Consider the following 21,687-nt stretch of genomic DNA (forward strand, 5'->3'; position numbering starts at 1 on the left):
AAAGCACATACAAACCTTCTGTGATTTATTAGAAAATCCAGCCTAAGTGTGGAAAATATTAAATCACATGCTTTCTTAAAACTAACAGCCCTCCAACCATAGTTGTTCTTGACGTTCTTAATTCTGTGACAGTGTTTTATAGTCTGTGCTGGTGTTCTTATAAGGAAAACCAACCCATGTATTTGATAAGAAAAATCCATTCTCACATTTAATACCTTGTTTTCAAAGTCACACACATACACATATACACACACAAAATGGTGGAAGGTTTGCCTTAGAAACATATTAATCATCTATTATGAAATAAAATCTGAATAAAAAGTTTATCCCAGCAACACTTCTCTACTTTAAATCATGTTTATTAAGCTTTTCTTTTTAAATCACAGTGGAGATTAACTTTTGCATCCAGTCAGTGCATCCTTTCAATTTCATCAAATTCCAAAAAATGTAACATCAACTCATTCATACACTCTAATTCCCATTAGCAGCCCACCACTCATAGCCTGTGTAGTTTTCTCCCCTTTTGACAGCAATGCTCTGGTACGATTGTGAAAAGATATGACTGATACTTTTTTGTGTAATACCATTTCTTCAAGTATTCAGAAAGCAGTGCATTTGTCTGCATTGTACATGAGAGAGTTACTGGTGAAAATATTTCCAAGTTTAGGACAGTGGCTCGTGGTGGGAAGAATGATGATGTATGTCATTGTGTATGATAAGAATTACAGCATTCTAGAATTTTCCCCAACTCTTCCCCACAAATGAATGATGTTAAGTGAATCTTGGGTTAATTTACTTGCAGACACAGGATATCTAATGACAAATAAATAAAACACACACTCAACATGTGTAGTGCAAATAAGAAGTAAACAGAAAGACATGGAATAAATGTGTGGTTGCCACCAGCGATGTCCTGACTTTATGAAGCCCATGACGTCATCACTGCAAAATCAAACAATCCCAAATGTCTCTGTTTCCTGTCAGCCACCATAACAGGAAAATATATCTAAAAGACCCAGAAGTGAAACTAAAACTCATTTGTGCAAACAGGTTGGACAATTCTGTCACTTCTGTATATGATGGAGAGTATGATTTTTTAACAACAATCTCAACCCTCTGCAGAAAAAACAGGTACCGAAAGCAAGAATCATGAACGCTCTCTTGAAAAGAATTGAATGTTGGCACCTATGTACTATAAATTTTGTGGACCAGAGGGTACACGGGATGAAGATGGAGCTATCACGTTGACATTTTAGAACTGTAATGGCTGAATGTTCAAAACATACAGGATGGAAAAGCCAATAAACAATTACATTAACATTCACCTATAGCCCTGTTTTCAAAAAAGCCACATAAGCAATACTCGTCAGTACACTGAACAAAAATCCAAGCTTTGTTGCTTTAAATAATGCACTTAGCAAAATGTCACTCATTAAAATATGAAAAGGAACTTTTTTTTTCCCAGAAGAAAGCTGTTAGCCAGAGGGAAATAGAAGTAAGCTGTGATTGATAACAAATTCATAGATATTCTTAATTCCATGTTTCTCTAGAAGGGTTCACAATTGATAAAACAAGGAAAACAAGAACACAGGACAATAAAATTAACAAATGGTACAAAACAGTTTGAGGGAACTGTTTTTCTTCTATGGTACTATTCTGAGTTCATGCATGTAAAAATGCTAGAAGAGGGGCAGGGCAGCTGGATTCTAACTATCTTTCTATTCCATTCATTCTCTCCTGTGTTAGTCTTTCAACAAATACAAGCAGCCAGGGAAAACTCTCTGAAGTGGTACACACACACATACCACACACACACACACACACACACACACACACACACACCCTTGTGACTCCCACACATATCAAGATTTTAAACTAAGGTTTGACCAGGTGTCTTAAATTCATTTAAATAATTAAGGCTTCTTCTAGTTCAGGGCCAACTCTACACCGGTATTGGAATAAAATAGATGTTTAGGTTTGTGCTTTCTTGTACAGCCTTTGTAAATCCACAGAATTTCATTAGTAAGATCTGATAAGGAAAGGTTAGAATTGTTTACCAACGCTTTGCTTTTTTAGTAGCTGTTAGCCTAAATTATAAACGCAGTGGCTAGATCAACTTGTTTCCATCACCTGGGCTGCTGGCTCACTTCACTTTCTTTTCATGTTTAAGATGGCCATTCCTTTTGTATTTACCATTGAGGAATCCATTGTGGTAATGTCCATTAACAGTGCTCTGCTTATTTATAGACCACAGACTTGTGAATGTTCTGTAAATAAATGTCGTCAGGCGGGTCAGGAGGAAATAAAACAAGGCAGCACCAAACAAAAGCACAAAGGCAATATCCAGTAAAAAATACTGACAGAAAGAGATCTGATAGACAGTGGCACGGAGGTGGTGGGCTCCATTGTGACGGAGGATGTAATCTATCCAATAGAGAGTCCGGTTGACGGGATGGCCAGGTTGGTCCTTGTGAATCTCTGACAGCTTCTGAGCCCTCTGTCGGTAGCTAAGGAGCAGGGGGAAAATACAGGATAATCATGTGCATGTAAGGCTCTGTAGGTGTGGACTACTCAACTTAAAAATGGATAACAACAACAAGAACAAACCAGTAACAATAACCACTGTTTATGCTGTATCTAGGAATATATGCTTTCAACTCATCATCTTCTGTTGGCTTAACGTAATGCATGTGAAACTGGTACACAGGAACAAAATCAGATGCTATGAAACTTGAATAATTTAAAAAGGTGAGATTCAGATTGATGCTTTTCTAAGTCTGTCTTCTTGACTTACTGTGTCACAACCTAGCTCTTCTCTCCGGAGGCTTTTAAGCAATGCCACTCCCCCACCCAAGAAAGAACTTTAATATTTAATTTGTTTAAATTTAAATTAACATTAAAGGATGACATGACAACATTGTAATACATAGATGAAAGGCATTGACAAACACTACTAAATAGATAACAGCATATATGTAGCTGTATTGAGACCTGACTGTGCAGTAGAATGCCTGTTTAGAAACCCTGGGCGCCTATGTTCAAACCCCAGCACTACCAAAAGAGAAAATGAGAAAAAAATATTTTCTTAAATGATTAATTTAAAAGTCCATCTGAAACTTGAGAAAATGGCTTATGAGAGATGGAGAACCATCCCTCACTGTACTCATAAATTCACATGTATTGAAACATCTTGTTCGACTGCTAAAAGATAATTAAAACATTAAGTAAAAACGTATTTTAAAAATGATTTAATTAGGGCTGGGAGTTTGGCCTAGTGGTAGAGTGCTTGCCTAGCATGCAGGATGACCTGGGTTCGATTCCTCAGTACCACATACATAGCAAAAAGCCGGAAGCGGTGCTGAGGCTCAAGTGGCAGAATGCTAGCCTTGAGAAAGTCCAAGGACAGTGCTCAAGCCCTGAGTCCAAGCCCAGGACTGGCAAAAAAAAGAAAAAAATGATTTCATTATTACCACTGAAGTAATAGAGTATGAACATCTAAAGCTACGTAACTGCACATCTGTGGGGCCACCTTTGACAAAAGGCTATGTGTGTCCCACCTGGAGCATACAGCAGCTTGATGAAATTTTACAGTGCTGAGACATAAGAAATAAATTCTAGGCTGGATGCCAGAAGCTCATGCCTATAATCCAGGCTACAGGTGAGGCTGAGAGCTGATGATCCATGTTCCAATCCAGCTGCCACAGACAGATCAAGAGACTCTATACTCCAATAGCCATCACAAAGAAAGAACTGGAGGTGAGTGGCTGATGTGTAGAGCACCAGCTATGAAAGTAAAAGATGAGCCAGAGCTTGAGGTCTTGACATCAAGTCCCAGTATTGGCATATATACCCAAAAATGTTCTACGTGGAGAGATTACAGCATAGAGGATAGTTTATAAGACATCAAAAGTGTGGATATGTGTGTGGAGCTGACCAAGAAAAAGAACAATATGAAGTGAACCATAAGGAGGACAAGCAGCAGTACAGACAAGGACACATTGTTTTCTGGAAAACATATATGATATGAGGGATGAGAAATGTTTGGAGGTAGGGGACTCTTGCTTAAAGGTTTTTCCAAATAAAGAACATGTAGTTTACATATTAGGGCCAAAACAGCCATTAAATCAGTGGGTTCATGTTAGTTAAAAGTATTACTGGTGATAAATGGGGCTGTGGCTCATGGGGTAGGGTAGTAGCTTTGAGCTCAAGAGTTCAGAGACAGCTCCCAGGCCCAGCGTTCAAGCCCCATGACTCCCCCCCCCACACACACAAAAGTATGACTGATGAGGGGATGATGGAGGGATGACACTGATCTATATCCATGATACTTATTAATATGTTGAATTGAAACCCTTTTATACAACTAAAGTTTAATGATAAATGATAATAATAATAATAATAATAATAATAACAGAAAGTGTTGGGATGAAATGACTGCACACGAGATGACACTAATGGCCAAAAAAATGGTAGTGGTGTTAGCAAGATAGGAAAACTGAGCAGTAGATGAGTTCACAGGAGTCACTGGGAAACTGGGTTAAATGTCAAGGACGAGAGGCAATCAAATTAACTGCTGGGATTCTTACATGACTTTATATACTAGGGTGAATAACAAGAAACAGATAAATTGATCTTAAGCCATTCTGAGATATAATGAAAGGAAGGCTCCAGAAGGAAGCTGCCAATAGGAAGTTAGAGTTGTGTGATTCCATAGTTTATGACAAATCTACTCAGATACTTGGAAGTGATTCTGATAACCCGTTTTACAATGCAGCGCTAGCCCTATACATTAAGCTTTTGCCAAGTACATCAGCAAAGTTGAAAAGCAGTAAATAGAGGAGTGGGAGGCCTGAGAGAAAGGGCAAGCTAGCTCCATTAGTTGCAGGTTCTTCTACATATATTTAGGATAAGAGAACCCCCTTTTTTAAAGGTACATGGTCTCTCTCACCAAAGCCTCACATCAAAATTAGTATCACATAATGGATACAGATATAGAACATTCTAAACTCTAATGAATGATGCTTTATAATTGATCTTGACTTTTCATTGCGGACAAAAGGGAAGCAAAAAACACTTGATTACTCCTTTTCAAAAGGAAGGTTTTGAGGAATAAAAAGGCATTTTTAGAGTTGGGATGCAGCTCAGTTGGTAAAGAACTTTCCTAGTACCAAAAGAAAAACAAAAATGCCCTGAGTTCAAGACCTAGAATCAGCACCAAATAAAAAACCAAACGAACAAACAAAAAAAGATATCTTTAAAGAGGAAAACTATGAAACATACTGTCTTAAAATAACTATTTTAAGAAAGGCAGAGTTAGTCCTCAGGTATCTTAAATTTCCTGTGCCTTTATATACTACTTTAAAGATAATTTGCAAAAAAATAAAATAACAAAAAGTTTATCCCAAAATTTCTCTGTGTATACATGGCCCTTCCTTCAGGATGGTTAAATAGAATAAACTTGATGAGGATTCTTTATGGAGAATCTGACCTCTTGCCCCACTGAATAAATAATTAACTCACCTGAAACTTCAATAGATTTACTCAGTCTTTAATCACTACTTACCACATAAGCCCTTCCTTCACCATCTGTCTCAGCTTGGGTACAGGTAAGAAGCATCATCAGTCAAACTCAACTTCCTACCCTGGACTGACTCATCAAGTAGGTGCTCACTAATCAATCTCATTTTGACTTTTTTCTCAGAGAAATGGGAACACATAGGGAAGTTCATAGGTAAGAGTTTCAAGGGGAGGGTATTTCCAGAACTGGGGCTGTTTAGCTGCTTTCCTTCCTAGCATAGTTCAAAATATTTTTCCAGTAAGAATATGAAGATTACAAAATACCAAAAAAATAAATGATCATAAGAATAAGTCTTAAATGATTCCACAGCATCTTGTAGATAAAGGCCCTTTTAATAAAAAAGAATCACCTTGTAAGGACAAATTACAACACATTATATATTTTTAAGTAAGCATTCTATTAAGAGTTGACCATTGGCTAGATATTTGCTATTATAATGACACATTCTTCGTCTTGCTTTACAACTTGACTCACAATAACAGAAATCTATAGAAGCTAAAGAATTCTCTCTCAAGGAATAATAATTCTCAGATGGGTGTCTAGTTCATGTCTGTAATTGTAGTAAGTCAGGCAGGTGATTTATGAGGATCACAGTTTAAAACCAGCTAGTCAGGAAAGTCCATGAAACTCTTATCTCCAATTAACTAGCAAAAAGTTAGAAGTGGGGCTGGCTCAAGTGGTAAAGCAACAGCTTTGAGCTCCATTGCTCAGGGACAGTACCCAGGTCCTGAGTTCAAGCCTCAGGGCTGGCACATACTCACAAAGAATTATCTCAAGAATATGTTTGTGTTATATTGTTATAAATTTTCAAAATAAAAAATCGTTCCCAGGAATGTTGGTTTTTTGGCTTAGACTAAAATACTTTGGGTATAATGTTTAAATTAGCCTTTAATAATGATTGCACATTAAATGTATACCATTGTTATAATGTGAAACACATGACTCTAATTCATTATGGAATAAGTTTTAGAAAAGGGCATACTACAAAAATCACTGTCATTTCTACACCAAGTAAAATCTTTCTTTGTACCTATGCTTCAAGACCCTATAGCTACCACCTAACATTTTATCCTAATCTCTGTGATCCAGACTTCTCATACCACAGACATCTCAGCTGGGCTGATCTAGAGTATAGCACTCGCCTAGTATGTGTAAGGCCCTGCCCTCAATATTCAGCACCACAAGAAAAACAAACAAAAGAACATGTGTATTATATAATAGCCTAACATATATTCCACACTATTACACATACATGCACATGTGTGTACACACGTGCATATTTATGCATGCATACACACATGCAACATACATGTATGCATGTGCATTTCACATGTGTATATATTATGCATGTATATGTTTTTCTAAGAACATTATACTTTGAGTGAACATTAGACATTAAAAAGAAAGCTACAGATTACAGAAGGGGAATATTCCCAGGCACCCTGGACCATAGAATGTATGTTTCAGAGTCGTGAGCAAGACCTAAGGTCTCTTTCAGCACTCAGAGAATGAGATCCACTCCTGAGTTCACAGAAAGGCAACAGAATGATCTTCTGTGAGGAGTTTTACATGTATGCTGTATCCTTTTGTGTGAAATCGTTTTTCTTATGGTTGGTATCTCTTAGACTAGATCAGCTTTTCTCAACACAGGGTTAATTTGTGTGCCCCAGGTATAAACAAAAGAAACTCTCTTTAATTCTTCAATGTCATTTGAAATGCATGATACATTAAACATTACACCTTAAAATGGGTGAAACGGTTTCTCTGTTTCAAAGCTACACAGACCAGCTGTTGCATGCACTCTCCCAAGCTCATTGTGAACAGGATGAACTCAGCTACTTCAAGGACATAAAGGCGAAATACACAGAAAGAGTCTGAATCACCATGCGCCCTAGCAATACCCAGTGCTAGGGAGAGCCAGCCACGCTGTACTACCATGAGGTACCAATCTGCCTTGGCAATCAGTTTTGGCCTCAATTTTTTTTTCTCTAAGAATGTGTGACTACAGACCAACTACTAACGCTTTCTGAATTTCCAGTATTTCAAGATTATAATGTAGATAATAAAAATAATGCGGTAAGTTTCTGAGGCATACTACATTAAACAAAAGACACAATGTTTGAAACACTATAAGCACAGTTTTCAGATAATGGGAAATATACATAAGCCATTAGCAGAGAAATATAAAGAATGGTTTTGTGATGCCTCAACTGAATATTGATGGATAGCTAGTTATTGACAATACATTGTTTATAAAATGATATATGTGTGCATTAATACACACACATATATACACACATATACCATTTCTGTCTATACATATGTAGTATTCTGTATATACACACATATATCTGTATATATGCAATCATATAAAATAGATCATGTATAATACATATGTAATATGTAAGAGACATTATATTATATCTATGTAATTGTGATCTAGGTAATATATATCATAGATCATATATATTACAGATCACATATGTCATATACCATATGATATACACCATATACATATTGATATGTGAGCTATGATATATGATAGGTATTATATATGTACATATAGAGTTTGATGTCATATTAATTGAAGCCTTACCTGGGATTATTAATAACTTTCACCAGTGCTTCATACAGTTCTCCTTCAGTAACTGTCTTCCATTCCAGCAAGATCCCCATACCCTTTGCCTGTACTCGGGTCATGGTATCATAATGGTCTCCAAAGAGAGGGATTCCCACTACTGGTACACCATGGTACATAGTTTCAAAAATACTGTTCAAACCACCATGACTCAGGAAGGCTTTGATATTTGAATGCCCTAAAGAGAACAAAAATAAAAATAATGTAAAACATAATTATGTTAGCATTCAGACTTCTATAGTAGTAACCATAAATGTCATATATTTTCCATTACTTCTTCAAAACGCAGTACTACAGTAATCATATACATAATTTTTTTTCATCTTATTCTAGATGCAGGGCTTGAACCCAATGCCTTGGATGCTGTATCTGAGCTTTTTCACTCTATTATTTAAGCCTCAGTTTAAACTCTGGCTTTTTGGTAGTTAGGGACAAGAGTCTCATGGACTTTCCTGCTCAGGCTGGCTGTGAACCACCATCCTCAAATCTTAAGATCCAGAGTAGATAGGATTACAAACATGAACCACCGGCTCATGGCCACATGAATAATTTTAAAGACTTATTTCATTGACTCTTTTTCTAGACCAGTGTATGAAACATACATACATTGCTCATTACACACATAACTGCCTTATTGGTATATATCAATTAAAAGTTACTTTATGTGTTGAAAATGCATAGCATTAGCAATGAAGTATATTACAACATCCTTGAAATACAATCTGACTGACAACATATATTTAAATATACAGAAGTGAATAGGAAGCCAAGGAAAATAAGAAACAATACCAGGTACCAATACCAGGTACCAACTGCATGTTACCCTAATTACACTTCTATTTTGAGGTTATCAGGTTACCATGCATCACTCATCTATACTAAAGTCAAACACAGGTCATTTGAAACAATGCAGAAAGGTAAGGCTGAATCACAGAAGTCAATGGAGAATTGAGGACTCACCTAAAGAGGATATAGCATTTAGCACATACAACATACAGTACGTATTGGATACATAGCAACCACTCTTTACAACATCTATGTTCTATCAGTTTTTCCTTTTAAGCACCCAAGTAGAGACAGATGCAATGAGGCATTTGGAACATTCCTGTCCCTAAGTGCAATGGGACTTGTCAGTCAATGTCTGCACATCTCAAATGACTCTTACACCTAAGTAAACAGAAGTGGAAATTAAGTTTGAACTCTGTGCATTCAGGGTCTGGATGCCATTGCTAAGTTTTTCCACTCAAGACTAATGCTCTACCACTTGAGCCAAAGTTCCACTTTTGTCTTTTTGCTAGTTCATTGGAGATAAAAATCTCACAGGATTTTCTGCTTCGGCTGGCTTTAAATTACAATCCTTAGATCTCAGCCTTCTGAGTAGCTAAGAATTACAGGTATGGGTCACCCACCGGTGACCAGCTAACTTTGAACTTTCTTTCCAGCAGCAAAACCCTTCCTTTGAATAATACCATGTCACTAAGCCTGGCAGTCGAGAGAGTGTCATCCATGATACACATGTCCACAACATTGTCAGGCATTAGTATCACATTGCTGTTTTTAAAAAAAACTAATCTTCAAGTTCTAATTCAGATTACCTTCTTCCTTCCTATATTCTATACACTCCAAAGTCATCGTTTTAAAGATATAAAAGAAAAAAGATGGACAAAACCAAATATCGCAAAAAGGAACGGTTTTGTGTTCATTTTGCCCCAGTTTATCATTGACAGGATAATATTTATGAAGAGTTAGGTGAATAGGAATTATATACACAGTTTTTGTAGTTGGTTAGTCATACAATTCAAATTGCTATTAGGAGAATCATAGGCGCCTCTAAAACTGACTTAAGGTAAGATAATAATTTAACATTTCACCTTTAAGACTAAAATATTAGTTGTTTTAAGGTTTGCATTATTGAATAAATAAATAGTGGTTGATATTGTCAAAGTCTAAAAACATTTTTATAATTTCACTTCTCAATATGAGGAGGATAATATACTATTGTGTTTTCCTAGTTAATAAACAAACCTTTTCACTTTTACTGTCTGGTTTATTGGATATAGTTAAGTTGTTTAAATTCAAATATACACAAAATGCATGCATGTAATAAATTATTATTTTCATTCTGATTCGAAGATTAGAATCTCAAGGAACAAAAAGTTTAAAAAAAATTAATTGCTACAAAAATGCCTGGTAGGGGCTGGGAGTTTGGCCTAGTGTTAGCGTTTGCCTAGCATGCACTAAGACCTAGGTTCAATTCCTCGGTACCACATACATAGAAAAATAAAAAGCCAGAAGTGGTGCTGAGACTCAAGTGGTAGAGCTCGAGCCTTGAGGAAGTCCAAGGACAGTGCTCAGGCCCCGAGGACTGGCAAAAAAAAAAAAAGATGCCTGGTAGGTTAGGGAGAAATTAGACAGATAAGACAATTGAAGTTTTATTTGTATTATTTTCTAGATGATTAAAAATTAGAGACCAGCATAAAATTTTTAATTACAGGCCTTAATTATGACATTTTTACAATAGAGTTTCAAGATTGCAATATTGCTGTGAAATTTGAGAACTTAAATCTACATAAGAACGTAATGTGTCCATCATAAACTGCACACACAACATTTTTTGGACTATTCAAGTATGGAAAATTATGTCTACACAATTAAACTCTACTAGCCTAGTAAGTAATCACTTACCCAGCAGGTCATTTTGCGGCAACCACTCTATGAGCTTGGTGTTATTTCCTAGATTCTTTGGCTTGGCTCCTGAAAACCTATACATGGATACCAGGCAATGAACAGTTCAGAAATCAAACTTCACTTACTGTATAAGTTCTTTGGTTAAACTGGTAGATTCACAGGAGTTACATGATCAGGTTGTTGATATTCTCAAGAATGAAATCATGCTGCGTAGATCCAGATTCTTTGTAATGTTTTTATTTTATGCTAGTATACTGGGGTTTGAACTCAGAGACTCACACTTTTGCTTGTTTGGTTCTTTTGCTTCAGGCTAGCATGCTACCACTTGAACCATACTTGCACTTCTAACTGGAGATATATCTCTCAGAGTTTTCCTCCCAGGGTTGGCTTCAAACCTCAATATTTATAGTGCAGAATCCTGAGTAACTGGGACTACAGGCATGACTGACCTGGGCCTGGCTTGTGGCCTTTTTTTCTGAGGGGAAGGGAATAGATGAGTGGAGAGAAAAATGGAGGGTAAATACACTCATAATATTCAATGTAGCTTGAAACTAGTGGCTCATGCCTATAATCACAGCTAGTTAGGAGGCTGAAATCTGAAGATAGAGGCAAGAAAATCCCCAAGACATTTATCTCCAATAAACTACTAAGAAAAAGCCAAAAGTGGCACTGTGGTTCATATGGTAGAGTACTAGCTAGCCTTGAGCAGGAACAGTGGCCAGGCCCTGAGTTCAAGCCTCAAGGTTGTCAAAACAATTAAAACTGAAAAAAAATTAAATAAAAAAAATCAACATACATATAAAATAATAGAACCAGGTAAGCTGAATTGCTGAATGGGATTGGGAAAGATTTGGGAGAATGATAGAAAGGGTAACACTGATCAAGATGCACTATAGGTAATTTTAAAAATAAATTTAAAAATCTTCCATTGATTGATAAGCCTATCTACATAAAAGATCCATTCTCGATTATTTCTTTTCACCTGTTCAGAGACAGTAGGGTAGAGGGATGCTAGAAGGCGTTCCACAAGAGTAGCCATAACTGGAGATGAGAAAGACCAAGGCACAGCCCCAGAGCAGGCACCAGGTCTAACCCTTGTAATCCAGAGCCCAGGGGAAGGCACAAGTTTGGGAGGACCATTCTTTACACCTTGGCACAGCAGAGTGAAATGAAAAGACATAAAGAGGCTGTTCTCTGTCTGAACTAGGAAAGGTGCCTACTAAGTGAGTGGCAAAAGTGTGCAGTGAACAGACATAAACTACCAAAATAATGCAGAAGGTGCCTGTCTGCTGGGTGCCTGCCAAACAGAGAGCTCCGTGAGACTAGCAATCTCAAATAAAAAGCCCTGGATAGTGAGAATCAATACTGCACACATGGCATGGCTCAGCCAGAAATGGGAAGAGGTCCTCAAAAAGTATGGCAAAAGAAAGGTTCTAAATGTCTGAGTACTGAGAATGACTTTAGTGACAACGTCTGTCAAGAAGCAGATTGTTTTTAGTACCATTTCCAACAGTGGTGCCATAATAGTAAATAAATACCTCTAAAAAGAAAAGTGTTCAGCTCTGATACTGAAATATCGGGTTGGAAATTTGAGTGACTCCAAAGGGAACAAATGTTGAGCTAGGAATCAGTCTTAACTAGCGTATAACGATAATGGGCTAACCTCTTAGAGAAAGCAATAAAAAAATATTCGCAAAGGACACAAATGGTTGCACGTCTTAACTATTCATCATGTCCTATCTCATTCCAAAATGGATTTGAAGGAATATTTAAATAATCCTTAAAGTGTATTGAACCATTTTATTGGGGAAGGTGGCAGTACTAAGGTTTGAGCACATGGCTTCATGTCCTTTCTTGGCTTGTTGTTTGACTGATGCTCTATCATTTGAGCCCTGCTTCCAGTCTTGCTTTCTGTTGGTAATTTTGCAATGCTGCACAGACTTTTCTGCTTAAATTGACCTCAAGCTCTGATCCTCTGGTTCAGCCTCTTGAGTATCTTAAGAATGCAGACACAGACACAAACCACCATACTACTACTTTTTCTTTTTTAATCAGAAAAGTATATGAGGGTAGAAATCTGAAGGAAATGAAAAATGTATCCAACACAGAATAAATCACTCTAAATCATCTTGTTTCTACACTACAAGCCAAAGGTTTCAATTTATCACAGATGTTATGAACTAATTCTTACATTTCACTGCACTGAGAGACAAAGTGAAACCTCAAGGGCAACCCACTAGTCTTGTCAGCAAATCAATACCTGAACTTTACTGGGATCTGTGGTTGATACTGATATCAGATATGTCTGTGTTTATATCAAAAGCTATACTGTATCCCTGATACATAGGGATACTGAAAATCACTAGCAAAGGATTGATCTATATTATTGATATTGCCTTACCTCCAAATCACCTTTTGAGGCAATCTCCCCAGAGCTCCTGCCAGTTTGTTAGCAATTTCTTCTGACAGATACTTAACTCCAGCACCAAAAGATACCAGGACAAAGCCATGCTCATCAGCACTGTTCACCCATCTTTGGAGATCCTGCGACAAGAAACATGACAATTAATTTTATGAAGACTGAGATAATTCATCTCAAGTGTCTTCAACATCCAAGCTTTCAGAAACATTCTTCATATATTTTCTTATATGAGAAGAGCATACAGTAGATTCCTCTAAGTAAATATGTGGTGAAAAATACTTCACCTAAAAAATGCTAACTGAAATATTGAGGGCATGTTTTTAGTCAATATAAACAATGACAACCAAAAAACAAGTAGCTAACAGCTTGAGATTATCTAAAGGTTAGAGAATCTAGATGTGGTCAGAGATGAATCTAAAGATGTAAACAAAAGATTAGTATTGGTTTGCAGGCAGTGGCTCTGGATGATATCTTAGCTACTCAGGAAGCAGAGATCACAAGGATCAAAGTTCAAGCACAGCTTGGGAAATTAACCAAGTTCCAACTTCTGTATAATAACTAACCTTCAAGAAACCACCTCATTTTCGAGTTTGGTGTCACGTTGAAGGAGAAAATCCACAAGTATTTTATAAAGACCAATATAAGATTCTCTCTCTTCCCAATGACATGAATATTTGAATCTGATTTTTCTTCATATACCTCAATTAAACTACAAGGCCACAGTGAGAATGTAGAGGTCAGTCTGAATTACAGAGCTCTTTTTTTTTGCTCATTTGTGCTTTTTGTAGTTTTGCTTCTACCTCCTCCTTGCCTCATCTTTTCCTCCCTACCTTTTCTCTTCTCCTCCCTCCTTCTCCAACTCCTTTCCATCCTTCCTCACTTGGAATTTGATCTCTTTCCAGAATGTCCATCATAAAAAACACAAACAATGGGAATGTAAGTATGGCTCGGGTATTAGAGCTCTAGCCTTTGAACAAAAGCCTCAAATCATGAGTTCAAACCCTGGTCTCAGGAATATATTGGGAATATAAACTAATGCAACCTCTTTGGAAATTAGTATGGCGATTGCTCAATAAACTAAAAGTAGAAATATCATATCCAGAAATACGATTCTTGAAAAATTATACAAAGAAACACTGTATATCCAAAGTATATCCAAAGTCAGGATATAGTAGAGGCACCTGCAAACCTAAATCCATTGAAGTACTATTCAAAATAGCCAAACTACAGAAACAGCCTAAAGGCCCTACAACTGATGAATGAATGAAGAGGATCATCCCCAGAGAAAACTAGATGATACACCTTTATCTCCAATTAACCAGCAAAGAGCCAGAAGAGGAGCTGTAAGTGATAACATAGCAGCTGTGAGCTAAACGAGAGAAAGCAAGGCCCTGAGTTCAATCACCAGTACATCCAAGTTATCTCCTCCAAGAAAATAATAAGAAAGTAGACAAAGGTAAGACCCAATAATAGTAAGCTATAAACCTACAACCCTCACCAATACTTAATGAAGAGACTGTAATGACCCAGTATGTTTCCAAAATAAGTCTGATGACCACATTCTCATCTGAAGACTACACTTCCCAAAGAGAAAGAATGAAGTGCTCTGATTTAATCTGTAGGTAAATCTGTTTCATCACTAACTCAATCGTGGTTAAACAAACTTTTACTGATCCTCTGTTACTTGCCAGGCACTAGGTGTCAGAGGTATAAGAGAACAAGATAAAGTTTCTTTCCCAGGAAGTCAGAGTCCAATTGTGTCTCAAGGCCTTCACACTCAGCCAAACCCATTCACTCTCACAGACAGGAAGAATAGAGATCCCAGGAATAAATTCTAAATTTTCACAAAGTACCTGGAAAATATACACTAATTCTCTCTTGGTTGCAGAGTTCCACATGCCAAGAAGTAATCTGCTGACAAGCAACTGAAAGACTGTATCTAATATTTGTAAAATTGAATAGGGATGCATTTATTATCAGTTCAATTATGTAAAACATCAAAAATTACTTGGCAAAGAAACATTCTATATATTAGGAAACCTCTTTAAATAATGTTATAAAATATTCAGATTTGGTATTTCTATGTTAGAAGCCTACCCAGCAAAATATTAAATGCAGAATTCTGCTAAAATGAGTTTAATTCATATCACTTCCAGGCACTCAGGTAGATTTTTCCAGATTAATCACAGCACATGAATCAGCTTCTCCCAAATGCTTAATGGAATTGTACATATGATGGTAGACAAAGATGAAAGATATATTACAATCACATTTCAAAAACATACAGATCAATAAATCTGGTATTTCTATTTGATCTTCATGAATATTGGAAATAGGCACAGTCTTAAGATCCCTTCTGCCAGGCAGGCAACCCTACAGACTAGAAAACTAAGACATGTTCCCCTTCTACATTATATGACTAGAACAAGAATCCACTGGAAGGGAAGTTAGAAGGCAGACAAGCAACTTTTCCATCTCACTCCTCCTTTACATCATACATTTCTCCAACTATTCAGGAAGCAAACTCCTGTACAACAAAGCCAGTGATCCATAAGGGTATTGGCAATGGTGCATTGGTCTGGGAGAGAAGAATGTTGGTTACCTCAGGGAAAACATCTGTACCTCGGCCAGAAACAGCCTAATAGGCCACGTGCTTTCCATTGTACTACGTTGTACAAAGATAGCTTAAAAATAAATGTCACACTCTGTGGTGGCAGACAACATGAAGATCAGGATAAAAGGAGTAATCCCAGTTCATTCTGGTAAGGGTGGAATAAGTGAATATACATCTGATAGTAAGCACAGCCCCTCAGGGTCCTCAGTAGGAACCACTGTGGCCAGAACAGGCCTCAGTCACATTATGTACTATGGTGACCATTCAATAAAACTGAAAACTTCAATTTCTTTGCTGTTCTTCAATTCTAATATTGTGCCTTCTATCAAAACAATTAACTGGGAGTATGGCCTAATGGTAGAGTGCTTGCCTACTAAGCATAAAGCCCTGGGTTCAATTTCTTGAACACAGAACACAGAAAAAGCCAGAAGTGGGGCTGTGGCTCAAGTGGCAGAATGCTAACCTTGAGCAAAAAGTATCCAAGGACAGTGCCCAGGCCCTGAGTTCAAGCCCCAGGACTGGCAAAAAAAATAATAACCAATGTGCTCCTACAGCAAACTTTGAACAACCAGCTTAAAATACACTTCCTTAGCAATTTTTCTTTTAATCTAATTTCTGAGCCTTCTAATAAACATTTGCTCCAAGCCCAACCCAGTGTGCTTAGGAAAGTCTTATTTGTAAAATATTAATTAAATTCACAACTTCTCAATACTGATCTATTTCTGCTCTTAGTTTTTTAAATTTCACCCATAGGAAAATATTCAGTGTTCCAATCCCTACTGACATCCAATCCTCCTCCTCCTCCTCCTCTTGCTCCTGCTCCTCCTCCTTCTCCTCCTCCTCCTCATCCCATTGTCTACACTACAGTTTACGTGCTTCTATCCTTGCCTGTTTTGGTGATTTTGTTTGCTCTGACTCCCCACAAATGATGGTAATTTCATCTACTCAAATCTAACAGATTTTCAGGGTCAACTTCCCCTTTCTATCCTGGGACTCAGTGCTGGTTTTCAAGGCTATCCCTGCTTACTGCTGCAATTATAATTCAAGAGACCTAATTATTTTCATATCTTATGCCTGTATAACTATTAAAATTTCAATTCAATTCCATTTCACCATTCCTTCTATCTTCCTAAATTCAAACGTCTCATAGTCTTGGAGTAAGGCATACATTTCACATTTGTACACTGCTTGCTTTAATATAAACAATCAACAGCAACACACAGAAGAGGAGGCTGTGTCTCCAAAGTTCTTTCTTTCCATTGTTCCTTGGGTCTCACACAAAAAATTAAAAAAAAAAAAGATGAGGGGCTGGGGTGGGAAGAGGGAAATGGGGACAAAGATATGACAAAGAGTATCAATGATTGTGAAGTAATCCACCTTCTATCTGGAGAATATAATGTAAACTTTCTATTAACTACAATAAAATATATTAAAAAACTAAAATATAACTAAAGGACAAGAAGAAAAGAAGGAATCTGTATTCATCTTTTAAAGGAGATCATCCATGCCCAAGGCATATTTTTACAGCTGAAAGAACAAAAATGAGCTGATGAATACAGTATCTTATTTAATGCCATGGACAATACATAGGAGGCACTAAATCACTAAGCATTTAACAAGATGAATGTGGATTCTAATTTTTCTTTAGTTAGAATTTTACAGATGTGTTCTTTCTAGTGGGAAACTGCTCTACTTACCCTGTGCTTTTTTTTTTTAGCTCACTGGGCTCTGCCTATTTTGCTTCTAGAAGTCTAGTCCTATAGTTTCCCTTGAATAAACAGCCACATATTGATTGAGTCACCCAGCAAAGACAGCTGAATAAACTGGCAGTCCTCACTTCAGTAAATAAAACTTCATTTTATTTATTTCACCTTTTCTCTCACGCATGTGTTAGTTCGTGAGCAATTGGATTTAAGCTTATTGTTTAACTTTCTGTTGGTGGATATATCATTTCAACAAGCATATGTTGCTTTATGAAGGGTCTTAGAGAGACCTCCTATGGAAAAATAAATAGGATGGATACGTATTTAATAATAACTTACACTTGTGAATTATTTTCTTATGCAGAAGAGGGTGCTTTTATTTTGTAAACTACTATCTACAGATCTCTCAGAGAAGCTGAATAATTTCTGATTGCTAGCTCAAAGCAAAATTAGAAATAAGTATATTAAGCCCACTGGTGTTTTTGATTTCTTCTCAATAGGAGATCACTTTTCTGGCATTCTGAAAGAGGAACTAATACCCTAGAGATATAAATGGTTGTTAAAAAATAGGTTAATTTGAGTTGAAAAGGCTTCTTCAGCCAGACATCGGTGCATCTGCCCTTAAAATTCTATTAAATCCATGAGAATCATGTTAATAAATCTTATAAAAATAAAAAAGACTATCGCTCAGGATACAGTAGCACAAGAATCCTTACAAGAATACCAAGGCTCTTTTCTTCCTTTGATATGAATTTATCTGTACTTCAAAACTATGAAAATTCCTGTTCTAACATCTCACATTCACTCTAAAAGTTATCGGTCAACAATGAAAGATGGTGAGAGAATAATTCCAGGATACAATGCAACTATGTATGAAGATGGTATCAGGAACCTCAGTGAAAGCTGTTGATAAATAGAGAATTGTGAGTGGGAAAGAATGGTTGTTCTGAGCAAAATTTAATATATGTGCATGTGAAATTCCACAGTTCAGATGCTTTGGTGCAACAGATTTTCCTGGCCATTGGTCCTGGTTGGAGCGGGGAGAGCTAATCAAGAAAGTGAATGAGGATGAAAATGGTCAAAGAATATGATCAAAATATTTAAGTTGTATGCATAAAATAGGACAAAAAACTTGTTGAAAATGCTTTAAGAAAAAGGACTGGGTGGGTAAGAGTTATAGTGGGTAATTTGGGTTGGGATATGTTGTAGACATGTGTGGAAATATCATAATGAGACTCCTCTTGCCCAATTAATATAATCTAATACAAATTTAAATGAAAAACTGTCAGCTATATTAATATTACATTTCAGTGCACGATGGATAGAAATGTATTTTTTTGCCAGTCCTGGGCCTTGAACTCAGGGCCTGGGTACTGTCCTTGAGCTTTCTCAAGGCTAGCACTCTACCACTTGAGCTACAATACTGCTTTTTTCTGTATATAAGGTATCAAATAATCAGTCCCAGGGCTTCATGCATATTAGGCAAGCACTCTACCACTAGGCCCCACTCCCGGCCTAGACATGTATTTATATCTATATCTATCTATATATGTATTTTGTATGTCATGGGGCTTGAATTCTGAACCTGGGCATTGTCCATGAGCTCTTCAGCTCAAGGCTAGTGCTATACCACTTAAGCTACAATGCCACTACACAAATATATACTTTTTTGTTATAAAGAAGATGAGATGACTAATCCAGGCTATAGAGAGATTTAAACCTAATAATCACTTCAAGTTTTACTGTATGTTTCAGATACCAAAAGCCTAATAAACTTTCCTTCTCCAGCTTCCTCTCTCATTTCCTATACTATTCTTCAAGGGCTTGCTATAATTAGTCACCACAATGACTTTATTCCACTGGTGAATCTCTCTTTTTATGAACCAGTAAATATTATCATCATAGTCTTAATATCACCATAGCTCTAGTCAGATGAAAGTACAAAAAGACACCCTTTTCTAAGATACAATGGAGTTTGTAGACACCACATTTTCTCTTTTAAATGGAATATTATGAATGTTTTCTAGAGAGAGCTTTTAAATTATCAAATACTTTCCTCAGGACTTCTGAGAATAAGAATACATTATCTAATATTCAAAGAAGTCACCAGGCTCATGCTGATACAGTCCAAGTATTGTTTTGCTTATGGGCAAGAGAACAAGATCTCTGACAGAAATGGAGGAACAGGAAGAAATATATGTTGACATTATAACATCCTTTGTAAGCTAGCAATGGCACCAAGAGCAGGACTTGCAATTCTTTTGTCACTAATTCATTACTAATTGATAAAGACTTGCAAATACATACAAATGCTATCTTTTGCAATAGCCTCAAAGAAAATAAAGTACCTAGGAATTAACTAAGAATGTAAAGGAACTTTTTGATGAAAACTTTAAAACCCTGAAAAAGGAAATTAAAGCAGAACTGAGGAAATGGAAAAAAACCTCCCATGCTCCTGGTCTGCAAGAATTAACATTGTGAAAATGGCAATCTTGACAAAGGCTACCTACACATTCAATGCAATTCCTATCAATACCCCAATGTCATTCTTTAAAGAAACAAGAGGCAATCCAAAATTACATATGGAATAACAAAAGACACCGTATAGCAAAAACAATTCTTAGCAGAAAGAACAGCACAGGAGGAATTTCAATATCAAACTTTAGACTCGATTACAGAGCTATAGTGACCAAAACAGCTTGGTATTGACATAAGAACAGGCCTGCATACGAATGGAATAGAACTGAGGACTCAGATATTAACCCACAGACCTATGGCCTCCTAATCTTTGATAAGGGAGCCAAAAAATAGAATGGAAGAAAGACAGCCTCTTCAACAAGTGGTGCTGGCAGAACTGGTTAAGCACCTGCAGACAACTAACCTTGGATCCTTCTTTGTCACACTGCACCAGGATTAACTCCAAATGGAACAAAGACCTTGAGGTAAAAGTAAATACACTGAAAACTTTTCAAGAAAAATTTGGAGATACACTAAGTTTCCTTGGCACAGGTCGAAACTTTCTTAATAAGGACCAAGAAACACAATAAATCAGAACAAGTCTGGGTAAGTGGGACTGCATTAAACTGCAGAGCTTCTGTCTGGCAAAGGACATAGCTAGCAAATTAACTAGAAAGCCTACAGAGTGGGAGAAGATCTTCACTAACCTACAACGAACAAAGGCCTCATATCTAAAATATATCAACAGCTCAAAAAATTGAATTACTCCAAAGCTAATCTCCAAAGTAACAACCATCCCATTAAAAGATGGGCCAAAGACTTAATGAGAGTCTTCTCTGAAGAAGAAACAAAAATGGCCTATAGACACATGAAGAAATGCTCAACATCTCTGGTCATAAAAGAAATGCAAATCAAAACAACTCTAAGATTCCACCTCACTCCAGTTAGAATGGCCAGGATCAGGAAAATGAATAACAACAGATGCTGGAGGGGATGTGGCCAGGAGGGGTCACTACTACACTGTTGGAGGGAGGACAAACTCCTTCAACCACTATGGAAAACAGTGTGGCAGTTCCTTAAAAGACTAAACATAGAGCTCTCCTATGGCCCAGCAATTCCACTACTTGGCATTAACCCAATGGTCCAGAAACAAGGACATACTAAATCCACTAGCACAACGATGTTCATTGCAGCACTATTTACCATAGCCAAGATATGGAACCAACCTAGATGCCCCTCAGTTGATAAGTGGATCAACAAGATGTGGTATTTGTACACAATGTAATTCTATGCGGCTGTCAGAAAGAACATGTCATCCCCCTATTTGTAAGGAAATGGAAAGACTTAGAAACAATCATATTAAGTGAAGTAAGCCAGACTCAAAGGAACATAGGCTCAATGGTTCCCCTCATTTGTTATAATCAGTAGAAAACAGATATCCTAACAGATATCTACAATGGAACAAAAATCTAGATACATAAGGCCATATGGTATGACGCTAAATGGAAGGACCTCCAGGATATAGAAACAAAAGCCATATAATGAGTGATTATTATCCTTAATGTACTATGTTATCCCATCTCTTTT

At 36.9% G+C, this 21,687-nt stretch overlaps 1 protein-coding gene across 2 annotated transcripts in view; it reads right to left on the bottom strand.

The window, feature by feature from the left end:
• Nucleotides 1-196: 196 nt before the first annotated feature.
• Ugt8 (UDP glycosyltransferase 8) overlaps nt 197-21,687 on the bottom strand; it is a 60,760-nt gene continuing 39,269 nt past the window's right edge. For both annotated transcript variants that reach the window (XM_090356657.1, XM_090356656.1), the window contains exons 3-6: nt 13,306-13,448; nt 10,902-10,978; nt 8,175-8,394; nt 197-2,507 (exon numbers count right to left, since the gene is read on the bottom strand). In XM_090356657.1, the coding sequence (XP_090212783.1) occupies nt 2,144-2,507; nt 8,175-8,394; nt 10,902-10,978; nt 13,306-13,448 (804 nt within the window). In that variant the 3' untranslated portion in view covers nt 197-2,143. The remainder of the gene's footprint in view (nt 2,508-8,174; nt 8,395-10,901; nt 10,979-13,305; nt 13,449-21,687) is intronic.

Source organism: Megascapheus bottae, chromosome 23, assembly GCF_031878675.1.
Source record: "Megascapheus bottae isolate mThoBot1 chromosome 23, mThoBot2.hap1, whole genome shotgun sequence".
NCBI lineage: Eukaryota > Metazoa > Chordata > Mammalia > Rodentia > Geomyidae > Megascapheus > Megascapheus bottae.